At 45.2% G+C, this 18900-nt stretch overlaps 1 protein-coding gene across 12 annotated transcripts in view; it reads left to right on the forward strand.

Annotated features, from left to right (window-relative positions):
- Positions 1-18900, forward strand: part of SMARCA4 (SWI/SNF related, matrix associated, actin dependent regulator of chromatin, subfamily a, member 4) — an 88073-nt gene that overhangs the window by 31134 nt on the left and 38039 nt on the right. For all 12 annotated transcript variants that reach the window (XR_004298293.1, XM_032395893.1, XM_032395897.1 and 9 more), the window contains 6 exons: positions 2401-2531; positions 2669-2726; positions 10796-10917; positions 12605-12755; positions 13547-13710; positions 18429-18495. Coding sequence is in view for 11 of the 12 variants with exons in the window: in XM_032395893.1 (XP_032251784.1) it covers positions 2401-2531; positions 2669-2726; positions 10796-10917; positions 12605-12755; positions 13547-13710; positions 18429-18495 (693 nt within the window). In the remaining variant the exon portion in view is untranslated. The remainder of the gene's footprint in view (positions 1-2400; positions 2532-2668; positions 2727-10795; positions 10918-12604; positions 12756-13546; positions 13711-18428; positions 18496-18900) is intronic.

Here is an 18900-nt window from a genome sequence, read left to right on the forward strand (position 1 = left end):
TGCCCCCTCCTCACTCTCACCTCCCAGAGGAAAACTGAGTAACTGTTTGCTCTGGGGCCTTTTCTGTGTATATGCCACCAGATGGTTTTCTTTTTCCAGCCTTTCATTGTATCCCTGACATCTTCCCACATTAGCTCACATACACTTACCTTATTCTTTCAGTGTCACCGAAATGTGGTATTTCTTGCAGAAAATATTTAAACAGTATGATGAAAAGCAGAAGCCCCCACAGGACCTGCTCTCTCGTGACATGCATGTTGAACATGCATCCAGGGATCGTTTTCCCTATGTCCTTTTTGTTTTGTTTTAAGGCCTTTTGGGGTGATCTAGACACAGCTAGACTCTTCCCATTCAGCAGAATATCTTGGGCCACTTTCCAAATCAGGCCATTAATTCTATCTTAGTTTTATGGTGTCGATGTGTTGGGATTTTATTCAGCATGCAGACGGATAGTTATTTAGGTTGCTTCACATCTGTAGCCGAGATGTTCCCTTTCTCCTATTGCACATGTTGTCATGAGCCTCCTTGTCCATTACCTTTTCGTGCTCTTCCCCAGTCGGCGTGGCCTGCCATAACAAAACACCATGGCTGGGGTGGCTTCAGTAACAAAAAAAAAAGTATGTTCTCACAGTTGTAGAAGTTGTAAATCCAAGATCAAAGTGCAGCAAGGTCAGTTTCTGGTGAGGGCTCTCTTCCTGGCTTGTGGATGGCTGCCTTCTTGCTGTGTCCCCATATGACCGGAGAGACAGCAAGCTTTGCTGTCTCTTAACAGGGGCACTATCCCATCCCAAGGCCCCCACCCTTGTGACCTCAACTAACCCTCATTAGCCCCCTAAGGCCCCATCTCCACATATAGCCACATTGGGGCTTCAGCATTTGAATTTTGGGGGGACACAGTTCAGCCCATAGCAGATGCACGCTTTTTCCTGGAGGCCAGATTTCTAAAGTGAATGACTAGTGATTAACTCAAATAGGTATTTATTTCATGAGATTTTATTTTATTCTTTTATTTATTTATTTATTTATTTGTTTGTTTATCTATCTATCTATCTAATCTATCAAGTGGGCTCCATGCCCAGTGTGGGGCTTGAACTCATAACCCTGAGATTGAGAGTCGCATGCTCTGCCAGCTGAGCCAGCCAGGCGCCCCGTGAGATTTTATTTTAAATGTTATGATTGAATTTTTAAGAATGTGGGCTGGCGTTTTGCTACAGTAGAAAGCCTATGTAAGGCCATTTGGGGCATTCAAGGGAAAAGTCCTATGGCGGGAAAGTGCAGTTCAGGGAATTCTGTTGGGTAAATCACTGGCCGCTTCTCCTATTGAGCAACAGAAGCATCACTCTGTGTTGGCTGTGAATTGTGCTTGAATCTCAGCCAGTGCTTCTCAGCCTTGGCACCTCTGAATTGCCTGGGAGCTTTTCAAAAAGCCCCAGAGCAGTTGAATCAGAATTTGGGGGTGGGGGGAAGTGCAAGCATCAGCACTGTTAGCCACTCCCAGGGAGCACTTGGGGGTGAAAGTCACTGATGGCGGCCCATGGAGGCCGTCTGCTGAGCGTGCTCATGCGGCACGTGGTTGCCCTCACCTTCCATGGTGGGCAGCTTTGAGGGTGAGGTGGTCTGGTTGCGTGGGAGCTAATCTCTACTGTGTGGGCCATGTTGACGGTGAGTGTGGCATCTTAGGGGACACGGGGCTGGTAGAAGTTCCTGGAAGGTGCAAGCGAAGTTTTAAACCAAGAACTTCGTCCTCATCCTGGAGGTTTTCTCTAGGAAATTTGTGGGCGCTAATGGAGGGGGAAATGTTCTTCCAACGTTGGCATCTCAGAACGAGAAATTGAGGAATTCTATATATGCTAAGAGGAAATTAGTTGTTTTGCTTTTCAGATATTCTAGTTAGCTATTTCACAGAAAAGAATGAGGACCTCTGAGGAAGTCTACAAATGTATCAATGGGGGAAAAAAAACAAGGGCCATAAGAATGTGAATAATACAGTCATTTGTGTATAAACGGGGAGAGAGCAGTCCTTGTTTCTCACGCATGGAGTAGATCTACAAGGCCGCCTGAGAAACAGATACTGGTAGACACATAGAGAAACCGTCTGATGGGGTTGGGGAAGGGTCACCACTGTGCTCTTGTGAAGTTGGAGCTGTATTTCCTATTTGAAAATGAAATACCTTGAAGAAACAGTTGTCACCAATGGATCGTATATTATTACTGGATTATTAATATGTCATTAAGTCTTTTTTTAAATGTCATTAACCCATTTTCACAACCACTGGCCACATTTTGTGCCATTTTCTGGGCATGGAGTTGGGAGAGTACTTCCCAAGGTGGCCGTAGTTAGCAGAAGCCTGAGGTATGGAAACCATAGAGCCTCAAGTTACACATGTGATTTTTTTTCAGCCTCTGGATGAGACTAGCCAAATGAGTGACCTGCCGGTGAAAGTGATCCACGTGGAAAGCGGGAAGATCCTCACGGGCACCGACGCCCCCAAAGCAGGGCAGCTAGAGGCCTGGCTTGAGATGAACCCGGGGTGAGTTGGCCTCGTTCCAGGGGCTCTGGCAGCTGGGGATGATTTTGCTTTCATTTAGAAGCAGGCCAGTTCGTTAAAGAAAGTGAATCCTGTGGGTTCTAGTGAAGTGTGTATTAAAACAGTAATATTTTTTCTAGATATGAAGTAGCTCCAAGATCTGATAGTGAAGAAAGTGGCTCAGAAGAAGAGGAGGAGGTAAGAGTCCATTTCCTGGCTGCTGTGGCTCTCAGTGTGGTAACTTCCATGTCTTGGGCCCCCATCACCCCTTGGCACCGAGATCCTCTCCTGCTCTGGGTGGGTGTTGTATGGGGCAGGAAACAGGTACGGGGCAGCCGAGGCCCCCAGTCCTGTGCTTTAGAGCTGCACTGTCCAGTACGGAAGCCTCTAGCCACATGTGACTCCTCAGTCTTAAATTAATCAAATTAAATAGAATTTAAAACTGACCATCCTCAGCTCTCCTAGCCATCTTTCAAGTGCTCAAAATTCGAAGCTCTCCTCTCCAGAAAGATCAGTGTGAAGTTGTGATCATTAGATCATGTACACGTTTGCCCATTATAATCTATTCTTTGGAAACAAATAGTTGCGTTTGTTGTGTAAACTCTCTAAATCATTTAACTATGCCATGTTATGGTGCTATTTCCTTGGTTGACAAAGCTGTTCTGAAGAACCACGTTCCTCTCTCCTCTCCGTACTTGAGTGCCTCCTGGGGAAGGATCACTCAGGGAGCAGTCTCTGAAGGCCGTGTCTCCATCCTTAGCATCCAGATGGGTGTTCTCTGTCACTCCCACTTCACTTGGGGTGAGAGTGTCAAGTATTAACTAACCATTTTGATTTCTTTTATGAACACTTCGCGTCATTTTCCTGTTTCTGATCAGTTATAAGTGGGTTTTAACTGAGTTTTTAAGTGCTCCTCGTGTATTTTCCCCCTCCTGAAGTCGGCATGGTGTTCGCCTATAATCTTTCTTTTGGTCTGTCCTGATTTTACTTTCCTCCTTATTACTACTCCAGTTCATCTGGAATTTTATTTGGTGTAGGCCATGGGGCAGAGCTCTACCTTGTTCCCCCTCCAAGGAGTATTAAGTGAACCAGCATGCAGTTGAGTCCTCCCATCCCATCAGCCTGTGACATTTTTTTAAATGATGTGTTGAGTTTTTATATCCAGTGGGGTCATTTTAGGGCCACCTGTTCAGGTTCCTTTAACATTGATTGTAATGATTCTCCAGTAAAATTTTGTTGTAATTTTTTAATAGCTCTGTAGAGGTATAATTTAAATACCATGAAATGCAAAAATGAAAAACCCACAGGAAGTGTATAATTCGGTGATTTTTAGTGAATTTATAGACTTGTGTAATCATTACCACTCACAAATTTTATTATGTTCTGTAATCCCAGAATTCTCCCTCCTGCTGGTTTACAGTTTGTTCTGACTCCTTCCTCCAGCTCCAGGAAACCAGTGATCTGCTTTCTGTCTCTGTAGATTTGCCTTTCCTGGAGATTTCCTATAAATGGAGTCCTATAACATATAGTAATTATGTCTGGCTTCTTTCAGATAGTGTGTTGTTGATGTTCATCCATGTTGTTTGCGTATGAGAGATCATTCCAATTTATTCCGGAGTCCTATTCCATTGTATGGTGTAGCACGCTTTGTTTATCCATTTACCAATTGATGAGCATTTGTGGTGTTTCCATTTTTTGCTGTTATGAGTAATGTTGCTGCAAACATTCCCATACATGTCTTTGTGTAGACATATGTTTTCGTTTCTCTTGGGTAGATACCTAGGAGTGAAATTGCTGGGTCATATGCTAAGTTTATGTTTGCCTTTTTAAGAAACTGCCAAACTGTTTTCTAAAGTGGTTGTACCATTTCACGGGTTCCAGATTCTCCGTAACCTTGTCCATACTTGGTATTATCTGTCCTTTTGATTATATCCATCCTAGTGGGTGTATAGTAGTATCTCATTGTGGCTTTAGTTTGCATTTTCCTAGTAACTAGATAATGTTGAACATTTTTTCATATGTTTATGCACCATTCATATATCTTCTTCGGTAAATGCCTATTCACATTTTTTGCCTATTATGAATTAGGTTGTTTGTCATCTCATCACTGAGTTGTAAGAATTCTTTATATATTCTTGGGACATGTCCCTGATCAAATACATAACTTGCAGTATCTTTTCCTAGTCACTTGGCCTTTTGTTTTTTCCCTCAGTGGTGTTTTTTGAAATGCAAAATTTTTAAATTTTAATGAAATCTAGTTTTATCAAATTTTTTGTTCATGCATTGTGCTTTTGGAGTTACATCTAAGAACTCTTTGAAGTCACTTAGATTTTTCTTCTGTGTTTTCTTCTAGAAATTTTGTAATTGAAGCTCTTACGTTAAAGATCATAGTTGAATTGATTGCTGTGGTCTGACCTACGGTGTAAGATTTTTTTTTGCATATGGATATCCACTTTATCCAGCACCATTTGATGAAAAGACCACTCTTTCCTCCTTCAGTTAGTCTTGGTACTTTTGTAGGAAATCAGTTGACCATAAATGTAAGGGTTTGTTTCTGCATCTCATTTCTGTTCTGTTAATCTTCATGTCTGTCTTTGTGCCACAATCACTTTATCTTGATTGTTGTAATTTATAATAAGTTTTGAAATTAGTATTACTCCTCCAATTTTGTGGCTTTCATTGTCTATTCTAGATCCTTTGTGTTCCTATGTAAATTGTAGGGTCAGCTCATCAGTTAATACAAAAATGCTTGCTGGAATTTTTATTAGATTTGTATTTAATCTATAGATTGATTTGGGGAGAATCATACCTGAACAATATTTAGTCTTCTAATTCATACTCATGCAATGTCTCTCCATTTATTTTTATCATCATTGATTTCTCTTAGAAGTGTTTTGTGGTTTTCAGTGTATAGTTTTTATACTTCATTTGCTAAATTTATGTTTTTTTAAAGATTTTGTTTATTTATTTGACAGAGAGAGACACCACATGAGAGGGAACACAAGCAGGGGGAGTGGGAGAGGGAGAAGCAGGCCTCTCGCTGAGCAGGGAACCCGATGCGGGGCTTGATCCCAGGACCCTGGTATCATGACCCGACCCGAAGGCAGACGCTTAACGACTGAGTCACCCAGGCACCCCTTGCTAAATTTATTTTTAAATATTTCTTTTGATGCTATTATGAATAGAATTGATTGCTTTTTTTTTTTTTTTTAAAGATTTTACTGATTCATTTGAGAGAGAGACAGAGTACAAGCAGGGGAGAGGCAGGCAGAGGGAGAGGGAGAAGCAGACTCTCCACTGAGCCCAACTTGGGGCTCAATCCCAGGACCTGGAGATCATGACCTGAGTCGAAGGCAAACACTTAACCATCTGAGCCACCCAGGCACCCCTAGAATTGATTACTTAGTTGTATTTTTGGATACTTTATTGCAGTTACATGAAAATACAACTTCTTGTACTAGTTTTGAAAAATATTGGTCTTGTATGTATATATGAACTTGCTGAACTCATACTATTTGTTCTGGATAGTTTGGTTTTGGTTTTTGTAGATTCTTTAGGATTGTCACATACAGGATCATACGGGGAGCCCGATGCTGGGCTCGATCCCAGGACCCCGAGATCATGACCTGAGCCAAAATCAAGAGTCAGATGTCTACCCGACTGAGCCACCCAGCACCCTGTGCCTGTAAATTTTGAGTTGTTGTTTCTATTTTCATTCGGTTCAAAATATTTTCTAATATTCCTTGTGTTTGGGTTTTTTTTTTTGGTTTTTTTTTTGACCATCAGGTCATTTAAAGTTTGTTCAATTTTGGGGTGCCTGGGTGGCTCAGTCGTTGACCGTCTGCCTTCGGCTCAGGTCCTGATCCCGGGGTCCTGGGATTGAGCCCCGCATTGGGCTCTCTGCTCTGTGGGAAGCCTGCTTCTCCCTCTCCCACTCCCCCTGCTTGTGTTCCCTTTCTCGCTGTGTCTCTGTCAAGTAAATAAATAAAATCTTAAAAAAAAAAAAAAGTTTGTTAAATTTTAAGCATTTGAGAATTCCCTAGATTTTTTTGTTTTTGGTTTCTAATTTAATTTTCTCATGGTATGAGATTACTTTGTATGATTTTCATTCTTTTTAATTTATCGAGACTCATTTTTCTGGCTCAGGATCCTGGGGAATGTTTCATGTTCACATGTTCTGCATTCTTTGGGTGTAGTGTTCTGTATATAATAGTTGAGTTGGTGGATAGTGTTGTTCAGGTCATGTGTATCCTTTCTGATTTTGTTTAGTTCTGTTGAGAAGGAAGTAGTAAAATCTCCAACTATTTTTGTTGAATTGTCTATTTCTCCTTTAAATTCTGTCAGATTTTGCTTCATGTATTTTAATGTTCTATTGATACATATATTTTAGTTGTTATATTTTCCTGATGTATTTGATATTTTATCATTATTAAATATCTTTGTCTCTAATAATTTTTTTTAAAGATTTTATTTATTTATTTGACAGAGAGATAGCACAAGCAGGCAGAGCGGCAGGCAGAGGGAGAAGCAGGCTTCCTGCTGAGCAGGGAGCCCAATGCGGGGCTCGATCCCAGGACCCCAGGATCATGACCTGAGCTGAAGGCAGACCCGCTTAACCGACTGAGCCACCCAGGCACCCCTCTAGTAATTTTTTTTTTTTTAAGATTTTATTTATTTATGAGAGAGAGAGAATGAGCTGGGGAGAGACAGAGGGAGAGGGAGAAGCAGACTCCGGCTGAGCAGGGAGCCTGATGCAGGAATTGAACCCAGGACCCTGAGATCATGACCTGAGCCGAAGGCAGACGCTTAACTGAGCCACCCAGGCGCCCCTAGTAATTTTTGTTTTATTTATTTATTTTTTTAAAGATTTTATTTATTTATTTGACAGAGAGAGAGAGACAGTGAGAGAGGGAACACAAGCAGGGGGAGTGTGGGAGGGAGAAGCAGGCTCCCGCTGAGCAGGGAGTCCGATGCGGGGCTCAATCCCAGGACCCCAGGATCATGACCTGAGCCGAAGGCAGACGCCTAACGACTGAGCCACCCAGGCGCCCCGTAATTTTTGTTTTAAAGTCTGTTTTGTCCGGTGTTCATGTAGTCCCTCCAGCTTTCTTACAACTACGGTTTCTTTGCATGGTATATATTTTTCCATTCTTTTACTTCAAACCTATTTGTTCATTTGAATCTGAAAGAGCAGATAGCTAGATCTTGCTTTTTAAATCTAGACAGGGCACCTGGGTGGCTCAGTTGGCTAAGCGACTGCCTTCGGCTCAGGTCATGATCCTGGAGTCCCGGGATCGAGTCCCACATCGGGCTCCCTGCTCTGCAGGGAGTCTGCTTCTCCCTCTGACCCTACCCCCTCTTGTGTTCTCTCTCTCACTGTCTTTCTCCCTCTCAAATAAATAAAATAAAATCTTAAAGGAAAAAAAAATACATCTAGTATGACAGTGCCTGCCTTTTGATTGCGTTTTAGACTGTTCATATTTAATGTAATTATCGATATGACTTTGTTTACATTTGCCATTTGACTGTTTTCTTTTGTCTCATGTCTTTTTTTCTTCCTCTGTTCCTTTTTTTACTGCTTTCATGTTAAGTATTTTTTACTGTACCACTTTATTCTGTAAGTTTTGTTACTGTACCTTTTTAGTTGTTTGCTTTGTAGTTGCTCTGAGGATAACAATATGCATTTTAATTTATCACAGTATACTTCAGATTAATATTAACTCCATTCTGGGAAAATATAGAAATTATGCTTTACTCTAGATCAATTTGCTACCTTTCCTTTGTGTTGTATATATACATACACATATGTTACAAATATATACACACATCTGGATATTGTACCTATATATGCTATAAACCCTACAAAGTGGTCTTCTGATTCATACCTCATGTCATCTTACAGTTTGGTCTAAAGAAGTCAGTAGAGGACAAGTAAGGGAAAATGAATTTATAGAGTCTTTTATATTGATCCATGTAGTTGCCATTTTTAATGCTATTAGCGTTTGAGTTACTATCTGTTAGCAACAAATTCTCTCAGCCTTGGTAAATCTGCGATTGTATTTCTGTAGCTTTGACTTTGGAAGAATAGTTTAGTTGGACACAAATTTCTTTGGTGACAGCCTTTTTCCTTGTGAATGTGTTATTCCACTACTTTATGGTCTCCATCTCAAATGAGAATTTAGCCACTAATTGTATTGATGATCTTCTGTACTTGATGATTCATTTTTCTCTTTCTTGCTTTCTGGCTTTTGTTGGCTTTGGCTTTTTTTAGCAGATTGTGAACTCTCTGTATTTATTCTCCTTAGTGTTTGTTCAGCTTCTTGGCTGGGTAGTTTCTTGCTTTTCATCAAATTTGGGAAGTTTATCATTGCTACCTTCTATCGAGATTCTGTATTTGTTGATTTATTGTGCTTAAAGATAGTTTCCTTTGGTTCTTTGAACATACTTATAATAATAGTTGCTTCAAAGATTATTTGCTAAGTTCAACATCTGGGAACAGAGAGGATTCATTTGCTTTTTCCCTAAATACACATCACACTTTCCCTTTTTGCTCGTCTTGTAATGTTTAGTGGAAGCCTGTTTTTAACTACGCTGGATTCTGACTCCCACTCCTGGGTGGTGGTTCTGGTAGTGGTGTTTGTGTAGTAATGTACTTGGGCTCAGTCTGTGGAGTTCTTTCCCCAGGGCTGTGTGCTACCTTTGGTGTCTCTGCTCAGTTTAGTTTTTGGTTTTATTCTTGTTTTTATTTTTAATCCTGGCTGTCTAGGATTTCTTTGTAACTTAGTAACTTTTTTTGGAACTTAGTAGTTATCCAGTGATTGGGCAGTGATTGTGCTCAGACATCTTGAGCCAATAAAGCTTCTGTCTCTGGTGGATCAGTGTGTATAAAAGAACACATTCTGAAGTTCAGGCCATTTTCAGGTCCACCTTGGCTTTTACTTCCTGTGAGGCCCTTCTTCATTTTTCTCTGTACATGGTCACAGGCTTAGGCAGTAATTTGCTTTCCCAACCAAAGCAAAACTGAGAACCTCACTTACATAACACCAGTGCCACTGGAAGGTATGGGCCTTGCCCCCTACTACAGAGTGACTGAGTCCCCATCAGCCTCAGCTGCCAGTGCTCTTGGCCTAGCCGTCCTGGCAGAACCTTCAAGGTGGAGCTGGGGGTAAAGAGAGATGGAAGTTGCCCCAAGTAAGAACGCTACCATCTCCCACTCTTCTTACCCAAGGTTCAGCGGTTTTTCAAGCATTAATGGTTCTCAGGCTCCTAGAACTCTCAGATGGTTGCTTTTGCGAATTTTGTCCAGCTTCAAAAAGACGTATTTTTCGTGAGTTTGTGAACTTCCTCACTCAGACTTAGAAGTCCTACCCATTTTAATTCCAGACATGGGGATATCAGCTAGGATAAGTCTGTACCAAATACGATTTCTTTTTGCCCAAAATGTTTGTGCTGTTATCATCTGTACATTATTCCAAATCGCTTATAAAATCATTTTGCATGCTCCAAGGGACATCCCATGGGGTTTTGATTGGAATCATTTAGTAGATTAATTACAGATACCTTTTAGTTTAATAGCAATCCCATTATACATAAAGATAACCTATTGGCACTTTGTATGATTTACCCAAGAATACAAGAATGGTTTAACATTGAGAAATGCATTTGTGTGTGTTTCAGCAATATGTCCCACAAAACCCCTTTATCGTCTCAGTAAAGGCTGAAAAATCCCTTTAATGAAGAACACCACTTAAATCTAATTTACAAGTTGATAGAAAACCTCGCAGTAAACTAGAATGGCTGTTCTCACCGGTGTTATTTGACATAGTGTAGCCATTTTAGCCTCTTTGGTAAAGCCAGAAGTAAATCAAGAGCAACAAATACCGAAAATTGGCTATAACATGTTTAATACTTAAAAATTTAAGAGAATCAAATGAAAAACTGCTTTGAGTTGGTCGGGCAAGGAATAAGCATGGTAGTATGCATTCTGTGATGGAGGGAGGCATGGTGCATGAGGCATCTACTACTAGTAAAAAGAAGACAATATCCTGAGACAGCTTTAAAAAGAAGTGTCAGTGCTCCGTGCTTAGGAAAACTAAAAGTCATAAATGGAGCAATTAAGAGAAGCAGCAGAGAAGAGGCATGACACATTCCGGCAGAGTAAGAGGCCATGAAAACAGCACTTGCCTCCCGAAGTGTGCCCTCCACCTGGGAGCCCTGTGCCTGTGCCTGTGGGGGGCCTGGGGTCACGTGGGCTTGTGTCTCGGTAGGAGGAGGAGGAGGAGCAGCCACAGCCGGCACAGCCTCCCAACCTGCCCGTTGAGGAGAAGAAGAAGATTCCAGATCCAGACAGTGATGACGTCTCGGAAGTGGACGCCCGGCACATCATTGAGTAAGGCGTCCCTCCGCGGCCTCCTGCTCTGCCAGCTTCCTTCAGGGTGGCACCAGCAGGACTGTTGGGATCCCAGCCTCTCTCTGGACAGCACGCACCCCTGTCCCGCCGGCAGACATTGTGGGACTGCAGACGGGACAAATTGATTACCTTCACATTTCATTGGTTTTCGTAGGCTTTGAATATTCCATCCATTCACATGGTTCATCTTGTGCTTGAGAGAGAGTTGGGTGTAGAGCAAAAGCCTCCTCACTCTTGTTCTTCAGCCCCCGACTCCAGTCCCTCCCCTGGAAGGAAGTACTTCCAGCGTCGTGTGTCTTCAGAGTATTTCATGTTTCAACAAACAAAACGTGTATATAATTATTTTTTTTCACTTACACACGTGTATCCAGGCACACTTTCCTGCCCCTGGCTTTTTTCACTGGAAGTTTTCTCTCAGAGGTGATGCTTTCTTTCTTTCTTTCTTTCTTTTTTTTTTAAAGATTTTATTTATTTATTTGACAGAGAGAAAGAGCACAAACGGGGAAGGGGCGGGGTGTGGCAGGCAGGAGGAGAGGGAGAAGCAGGCTCCCCGCTAAGCAGGAAGCCTGATGTGGGGCTCTGTCCCAGGACCCTGGGATCACAACCTGAGCCGAAGGCAGACACTTAACCGCCTGAGCCACCCAGGCACCTCGAGGTGATGCTTTCTCCACGCATTGTCGAGCGCGTGGCATTGTACCTTACGCTGTCCTGTATGAGCCTGTCCCTAGTGGCGGGCATTCACATTATTTCTCATCTTTTGCTCTTGTAATCACAGGTACAACTACCATACTAATCATCGTTGCTTATGGTATGAAGTTAGTTGATACTCTTTAAAAGAAATAGAGGATTGAGAGTTGTATACGCTATAGGTAAGAAAGCAGCCCTAGAGCAAGCAGGCAGTCCTTTGAAATCATCAGAGAAATAGGGAAAACCCCACTAAACTCACTGAAGGATTCCTAAGAAGACATAAAGACAGAATCCACAGCACAGCATGAAACAATATGACAGAAATTGGATCACGTGTATGTCACATTAATAAAATGGAGATAGTTTTTTTTTTAATTTTTAAAATGTTATTTATTTGAGAGAGAGAGAGAATGAGAGTGGAAGCATGAGCGTGGAGAGGGAGAAGCAGGATCCCCGCTGAGCAGGGGAGCCTGACTCAGGGCTCGATCCCAGGACCCCGGGATCATGACCCGAGCCAAAGGCAGACCCCTAACCAACTGAGCCACCCAGGCGGCCCCAAAACGTAGATAGTTTAAAATCACTTTTAAAAATAATTCCAGATTGGATCATGAAACAGCCACAACATAAACGATTCTGGTTTTGCGTGAGGCTGTGTCATGTGTATTTTCCCTTTAGGCTCATGAGCGCCCAGTAGAGAGGGCGGGCTATGGGACCAGTCTCTGGCGGAAAGAAACACTCTTCTTATGATGTGGCAGTGACCTGATTCCTGTTGTGGGAGGGTGGGTTTGGGACCCACACATGCAGTCGTGGATTAGTAGTCGTGGCTGGCTCACCTCAGATTCTCTGGCTGCACTGGGCTCATTTTATGGCTCAAGCCACGGATCATTGGGCAGAAAGGGCCATTCGGCAGAGGCTTGTGTCAGAAGCACGTTGTCACAGATAGGAATGGGTGTCCTCACACGGTGCTTCCATCTCCCAGGAATGCCAAGCAAGACGTGGATGACGAGTACGGCGTGTCCCAGGCCCTTGCTCGGGGCCTGCAGTCCTATTATGCCGTGGCCCATGCTGTCACTGAGAGAGTGGATAAGCAGTCAGCACTTATGGTCAATGGTGTCCTCAAACAGTACCAGGTAAGGTTGGAGGGGCACATCCACACGGCAGTCTCGAGGTTTCCCGGTGGTGGGTGGCTGCTCAAGTCACATTCCAATCTTGCTCTTTTGGACACTCGTTCTTCCCCTCTGAACCTCCGTCTCCCCATCTGGAAAGCAGGGGCCCAATCTGTTACCTTTGCCTCCAGGAGGGGATGAAAATTGTGCAGTTAGTATCTGCTGGCTGCTTAATGTATGCCAGGCCAAATAGGAGGCTTCTACTCATTGGCTTCTCATCCCTCAACGACCCGATTTAGTAGGTGCTTCCATCTCTGCGTTCGATGGGGGTGGGGGACAATGAGGAACAGGGAGGTGCAGCGATTCCTCAAAATCACACAACTCAGGAGTGGCCAAGCCAGGATGGGGCCCAGCCTGGGCGCACAGGTGCTAGGTGCGTGGTCCCCGGAGCCCTGCCGTGTGTGGCCACCGCATTGTGTGTGGCAGTGAGGCCAGGGAGTTAAATGTCAGCAGCCCTGCTTCCTGGTGGCCTTTCCAGGTAGAAACTTAGCTGTTTGAATATGTACCAGAAAAAGAGATTTTATAGACATATCACCAGCACGGCAGCCCTGTAATTTTGTAGGAGTGGTTGCTGAGGATGAGGCCAAGAAACCAAGGAGTGGGCTGACTGAAAGCAAAATACCAAAACTCGAGATGGCCACAGGTGGTTCGTGGCTAGGCCGACCGCGGGCCTGGCTGTGCTGAGTCTGCAGTGCGGGGAATGCTCTCGTACCGACTTGGGCTTCAGTCCTGGCCGCTCGCCTCTCTCCTTGCAGATCAAAGGCTTGGAGTGGCTGGTGTCCCTGTACAACAACAACCTGAATGGCATCCTGGCGGACGAGATGGGCCTGGGGAAGACCATCCAGACCATCGCTCTCATCACGTACCTCATGGAGCACAAGCGGATCAACGGACCCTTTCTCATCATAGTACCTCTCTCGTAAGTGCTCTTACCCCTGGGGGGTCTTAGAGTGTCCAGTGGGAAGGCCCTGTTGCTTGGGTTCACCTCATTAGCTCTTTAAAGACCCCATCTCCAAATACAGTCCCATTCTGAGGGGACACAGAATCCGGCATCCTGCATCTGGTTTCAAGGGGCAAGATTGGAGAAGGGTGGGTGAGGGAGTGCCCACCCATCATCCCTGTTGGGGCAGCTCTCACAAGATGACCTCGAGGTCCCCTTCAAATCCCCCAACTAGCACACTCCACACAAGGTGTTGCAGAAGCCAGACAAGCTCCTGCTAGTGGAGTGGAGCAGAGTGGAGCAGAGCCATTTGAGGAAATATCCTTAACTATTCCTCCCTAGGGCACTGAGCCCTCTGGTCCATGGCAACCCTGATGCTTAGTGTGATAGGATCTGGGTCCTCCAACCGAGTCCCAAAGAGGTTCTCACTCACCACCTTGTGGCGCCGCTGGCCACCTCCTTCCGGCAGGCAGCCCTCAGGGGGCCAGGATTGACCAGCCACCCTGGGCATCCCTCTTCCTAGCTCAGCACTGCCACAATATGGTTCACCTGCCCCGCAGTTTTTCTAGAAGTCCTGGAGCTGGCTTTCCTGGACCCATCTCAGGTTTCATGTCATTCATGAAACCAATCACAGGCCTGGGGTGTGGTCTACCCTGATGTGGCCAGGCCTCTGTAGTCTGCACTTGGCTTGGCCCTGGAGAGACGCACCAACCCCCCTTCGGCCAGCACTCATCAGCAACCACTTCATCCTTAAATCAGCTGTCCAGGGGGAGAACAGGAAGCTGAGTGCTCATACCCTGATTCCATAGGAAATAAGACAGCCTCCTGCTTTTAAGACAGCCAGGCTGCCAGAGGCCATACAGCCACGCTGGAGGTCCCAGAACTCTCTCAGAATTTACTTGGAGAAGTTTATTTCTTCCTGCTGCCTTCCCCTCCTTGTGGTCCTATAAATTTGGCTGCCCTGCTAGGAACAGATCCATATGGAGAGAGAACTATTTGCCCAGTGCGACAGAAGGTCCCAGCCTGAGGACAGATGGCCTTGCCGCCTCCTCCCTCATAGCCAGACCCAACTTCTCAGCTTTCTGCTGCACTTCCCCATGCACTGTCTCCCGGCCCACCAGTGACTGGAGTCCCCCTTTTTAGCTCCTGTGCCCCTCTCCCGAAGTGTGACGTTTGACTTCATCTCCACCGGCATAGTTCCCTCCTACATGCTGTCCTACAGCGTAGGTGTTCTGTTTGTAACTTTTCATTTTGAAATTATTTCTAACAATTGAAATTAATTATAAACAATTGCAAAAATAGAATAAAGATTTCCTATATTCCTTTTTATCAGCTTCCCAAATCTTTCCTAACTCCAGGACAGTTATAAAGACAACTGGTCTCCATTAGGTGATGCCTGCCAGTTTCCCCACATAATCTTAGGAGTTTTCCTTTGTAATTCATAAGTTCCTGATGGTGAGGCACGTGGAGAGCACAGAAAGGTCCCATTTCTCAATCATATTTTCCCCAGAGATTTCCACGTCCATCAGATGGGTCTGGCTTGAGACCCCTTCCCCTCTGGGAAGGGCCAATGGTGGCTTTCTTTCCATCACTCCTCCCACAGGTGTGAGAGATCCACTCTAAGGAAGAACTGTGCTTCTCCATGTATTAATTTATTTGTGTAACTCTATCTGAAAGTGGCAGAATGCACACATTCATAATTTTGTTGCTTAAGTTGTCCCAGATCTGGCCTGGGGAGACCCTTCAGGTTGGTTTCCTGTTTCCAGATTCCATGTCCTGGTCATTGTGGTGGTTTGCTTTAGAATAGTTTTAGCTTTACCAAAAAGTTGCAGAGGTACCTCGAGGTCTCTGTGTGCCCTCTCCTAATTCCCCTGTTGATAACATCGCACATGACTGTGGTACATTTGTCACAACTCAGGAACCAGCAGGCACATTACTGTTAACTAAGCTCCAGACTTGATTCAGTGTTCTACTTTTCTCCTGACATCCAGTTGCCATTCCAGGATCCCATACTGCATTCAGTCTTCTCGTAGCTTTCGCCCTCTGTGGTCTGCGAGCACTCCTTGCTTTCCATGTTTTTGTTGACCTTGGTGGTTTTGAGGAGGACGAGTCAGGTGTTTTGTAGGATATCCCTCAATCTAGGCCTGTCTGGGGATTTTCTCCTGCTTGAACAGGATGGTGGGCATGGGGGCCAAAGAGCACAGGGGTGAAGGTACCCTGTCACGACATCGTTTCAGGGGCCGTTATTGTCAGTGTGCCTTGTCCTGGGTGATGTTGACCTTGGTCACATGGTTGAGGTCCTGCTTGTCAGGTGTCTGCCCTGTGAAGTTACTCTTTCTTCCCCTTCCATATACTGTATTCTGGAACAGTCCCTAAGCTTAGCGCTCGTGTAAGTGGGCAATTAAGCTCTCCCTCCTTGAGGGGCAAATAGCTCTATAAATCCTTTAGAATTATTCTGTACAGAAGATATATCTCTTCTTCCCATTTGTTAATTTATTTAATCATTTATATCAGTGTAGACTCATGGGTACTATTTTATACTTTGGTCTGTACACCAATACTAGTTTATCTTGTTCTCGAATCATTCCAGCGTTAGCCATGGGGAGCTTTTAGTTGGCTACTCTGTCCCTTTGACATGGCCCCATTGTTGTGGGGTTTTGAGACACTTAGTTGTATTTGGGCACCCAGAGATGCCCCCAGCTCCACTTGTACATTTCCTGTCTGAGGCCTAGAATCAGCCATTTCTCTAAGAGGCTCTAGTCTCTATTCTTAGAGAACAGTATTAGAAACCAAGAGCTGGGTGCTAGGGGTGCCCCCTTGCTTCTGATCGTCCTTACTGGCAGGCCCTGTCAGCGGACAGCATTAGGAAATAAATGTGTTTATGTAACGTGATCTGTGTCTAGTCATGGCCAACAGCTGTCTCTAACTCAGCTAGACCCATAGAGCTCCTTCTAGCTTGTATAGCACTTTCCAAATAGTTAATCCATGAGAAACAACTTTACCAATTGGAGTACAGTGTTTAGATCCAGTTCTTTTTGTCTTTCCAATTAAAATATCTTTTCCAAAGGTTATTTAAATCAGCTTCCGTGTGTTGATCTTCAGGCTTTTTTACACCATGTTCCACCCAGACAAGGATCTGGTCCATCGAATGACATCTCCAGGCCAGAAGAGCTCCTTTTGCCCGAGGGAGCAGTTTTAGACATCAGCCATCCAGCTGTCCCATCCATCTGTTGAGACGAACAACTGTCCACCATGAGTTTGCTTGTCCTGCCTCCCACTAGACTCTGTCTCCCACCCTAGCTCCTCAGTCTTCCCTGCCCCTGACTCTCTTGGCTCTTCTCTCCTCCTACTACAGATGTTCCCCACACTTCATATTTTGGCCCTCATCTTCTTTCTTGGTGCCTTGTCTGCCATTGCTCCATACAGTAGAATCCAGACTTCAGTGACTGTACCAGGGCAATCTTGCTGACCCTCAGTAATGCCTCATCTGAGGCAGGGCCAGTGGCTCCAAGATGCCAGGACCCAGGCTTCTAGAGTTTTCTCTGCTCAGTCACCCTTAATGTATGACTTTTGCCCTTAACCTTCTTACCTCATGGTTGCAAGATGGCTGCACTGCCTCCATCATTTCATCTAGGTTCCCAGGTTGGTGGACAGGGTAAAGAGCAGCTGATTCTCCCCTCTCTCCACCCTTCTTTGAGAGCTTTCCCCCACTTTCACCCCAGCAACATGAGCTTCATCTCATTGCTCCAACTATGTCCAGCTGGTTGGCCCGACTGCTGAAGAGCCTGGGAGCTAGGGGCTTACAGTGGAACTTCTCGCAGAGGGAGCTGGGTGAGCCACAAGCAGTTTCTGCCACTTGGCCTTTGAGTCTTGTCTTTACAAACTACCCAGGCTAGACCTTTTGAGTAAGTTCCCTTTCTTACCAAAAAGTGACTATCCCAGTATTTCTCAGGGAACTCACTCCCTTGGAAGTTGGCCTTATTGTTGTTGTCACCCTCACCTAAGGTTCTGTCTCTTTTCCCAGGTGAATTATTTCTTCTCATCTGCCTTCCACCTGCCCCCACGCCTGCCCATTTCTCTCTTTCCCTGCTCTTCCTGGCCTTGCTTGTCCCACGGAGGAACAGATGAGAGTCCATGCTCCTGCCCTGCACCCAGTCTTCCAGCCCTCCGCCCGAGCCAGTGTGTCCTCCCCATCTCCATTGTCTCTTACCGGGCAGGAGCCTGCGGTGGCTGGCCGTTTTCATTTCAAGGTGGCACAGAGAACTTGCGGTGTCCCCTGTGCTCCCCGATCTCCCCAGCCTACCCTCCACCACAGCTCTGAGCCTAAAATGAGGCACTGTAAGTGTGCGGGTTTCCCGGCAGCAGACTTGCAATGCATGGCGTGTTCTCAGAGGGGCTTGGGACCCCACAGCAGTGACAGGACTGGTCTCCCAGGTTCAGCTCCTGGATCTGGCCTTTTGCAGCCGCCTGGTTCCTGCCACCCTAGCGGCAGCTGCCCCTCTACCTGCTGCCACATCTCTGTGTCCCCGCTCCTCTCACCCAGGACATGCCCCCCTCCCTCCCCCAAGACTGTCGGTTACTTGACCAGCTCTGAGCATCACAGCCACGTCGGCCTCATGCCCCAGGGGACATTGTCGTAGACAGGAGCTGTTGATGAATGAATTAGAACCTGACTGTCCCTTCCTTGTTTCCGTCAGCACGCTGTCAAACTGGGCATACGAATTTGACAAGTGGGCCCCCTCTGTGGTGAAGGTGTCCTACAAGGTAGGTCACAGCCTGAAGGGATGGACGTACATGAGGGCAGGGTAGGAGTGGGAAATACAGATGAGCGAAGAGGGAAGTCCGCTTGCATGAGTGGTGTGATGCATATGCACCCGTTTTCCTATGTTGTACTCATGGGATCGTGCTGGTCATGCAGGGTTTGGATCATTTATTTATTTCCGAGTAATGCGTTTGTAAATGATGCTGTGCAGTCAGTTCGTGGAATTTGGTGACATCATTGCTTTCCCTGGAAGGTTTCGTTATTGTCACCTGAGCTTTGGTTAAAACCCATTCATGTAGGATGCCTTAACGAGTATACCCATGATCTCTGGGACATGGTACTTGGGGGCCCTGCCTAGCTCGATTCACCCCATGAGGTAGAGACTAATTGTGCCTATTATCTTAGTG

Source organism: Phoca vitulina, unplaced genomic scaffold (genome assembly GCF_004348235.1).
Source record: "Phoca vitulina isolate PV1807 unplaced genomic scaffold, GSC_HSeal_1.0 scaffold89, whole genome shotgun sequence".
Classification (NCBI taxonomy): Eukaryota; Metazoa; Chordata; class Mammalia; order Carnivora; family Phocidae; genus Phoca; species Phoca vitulina.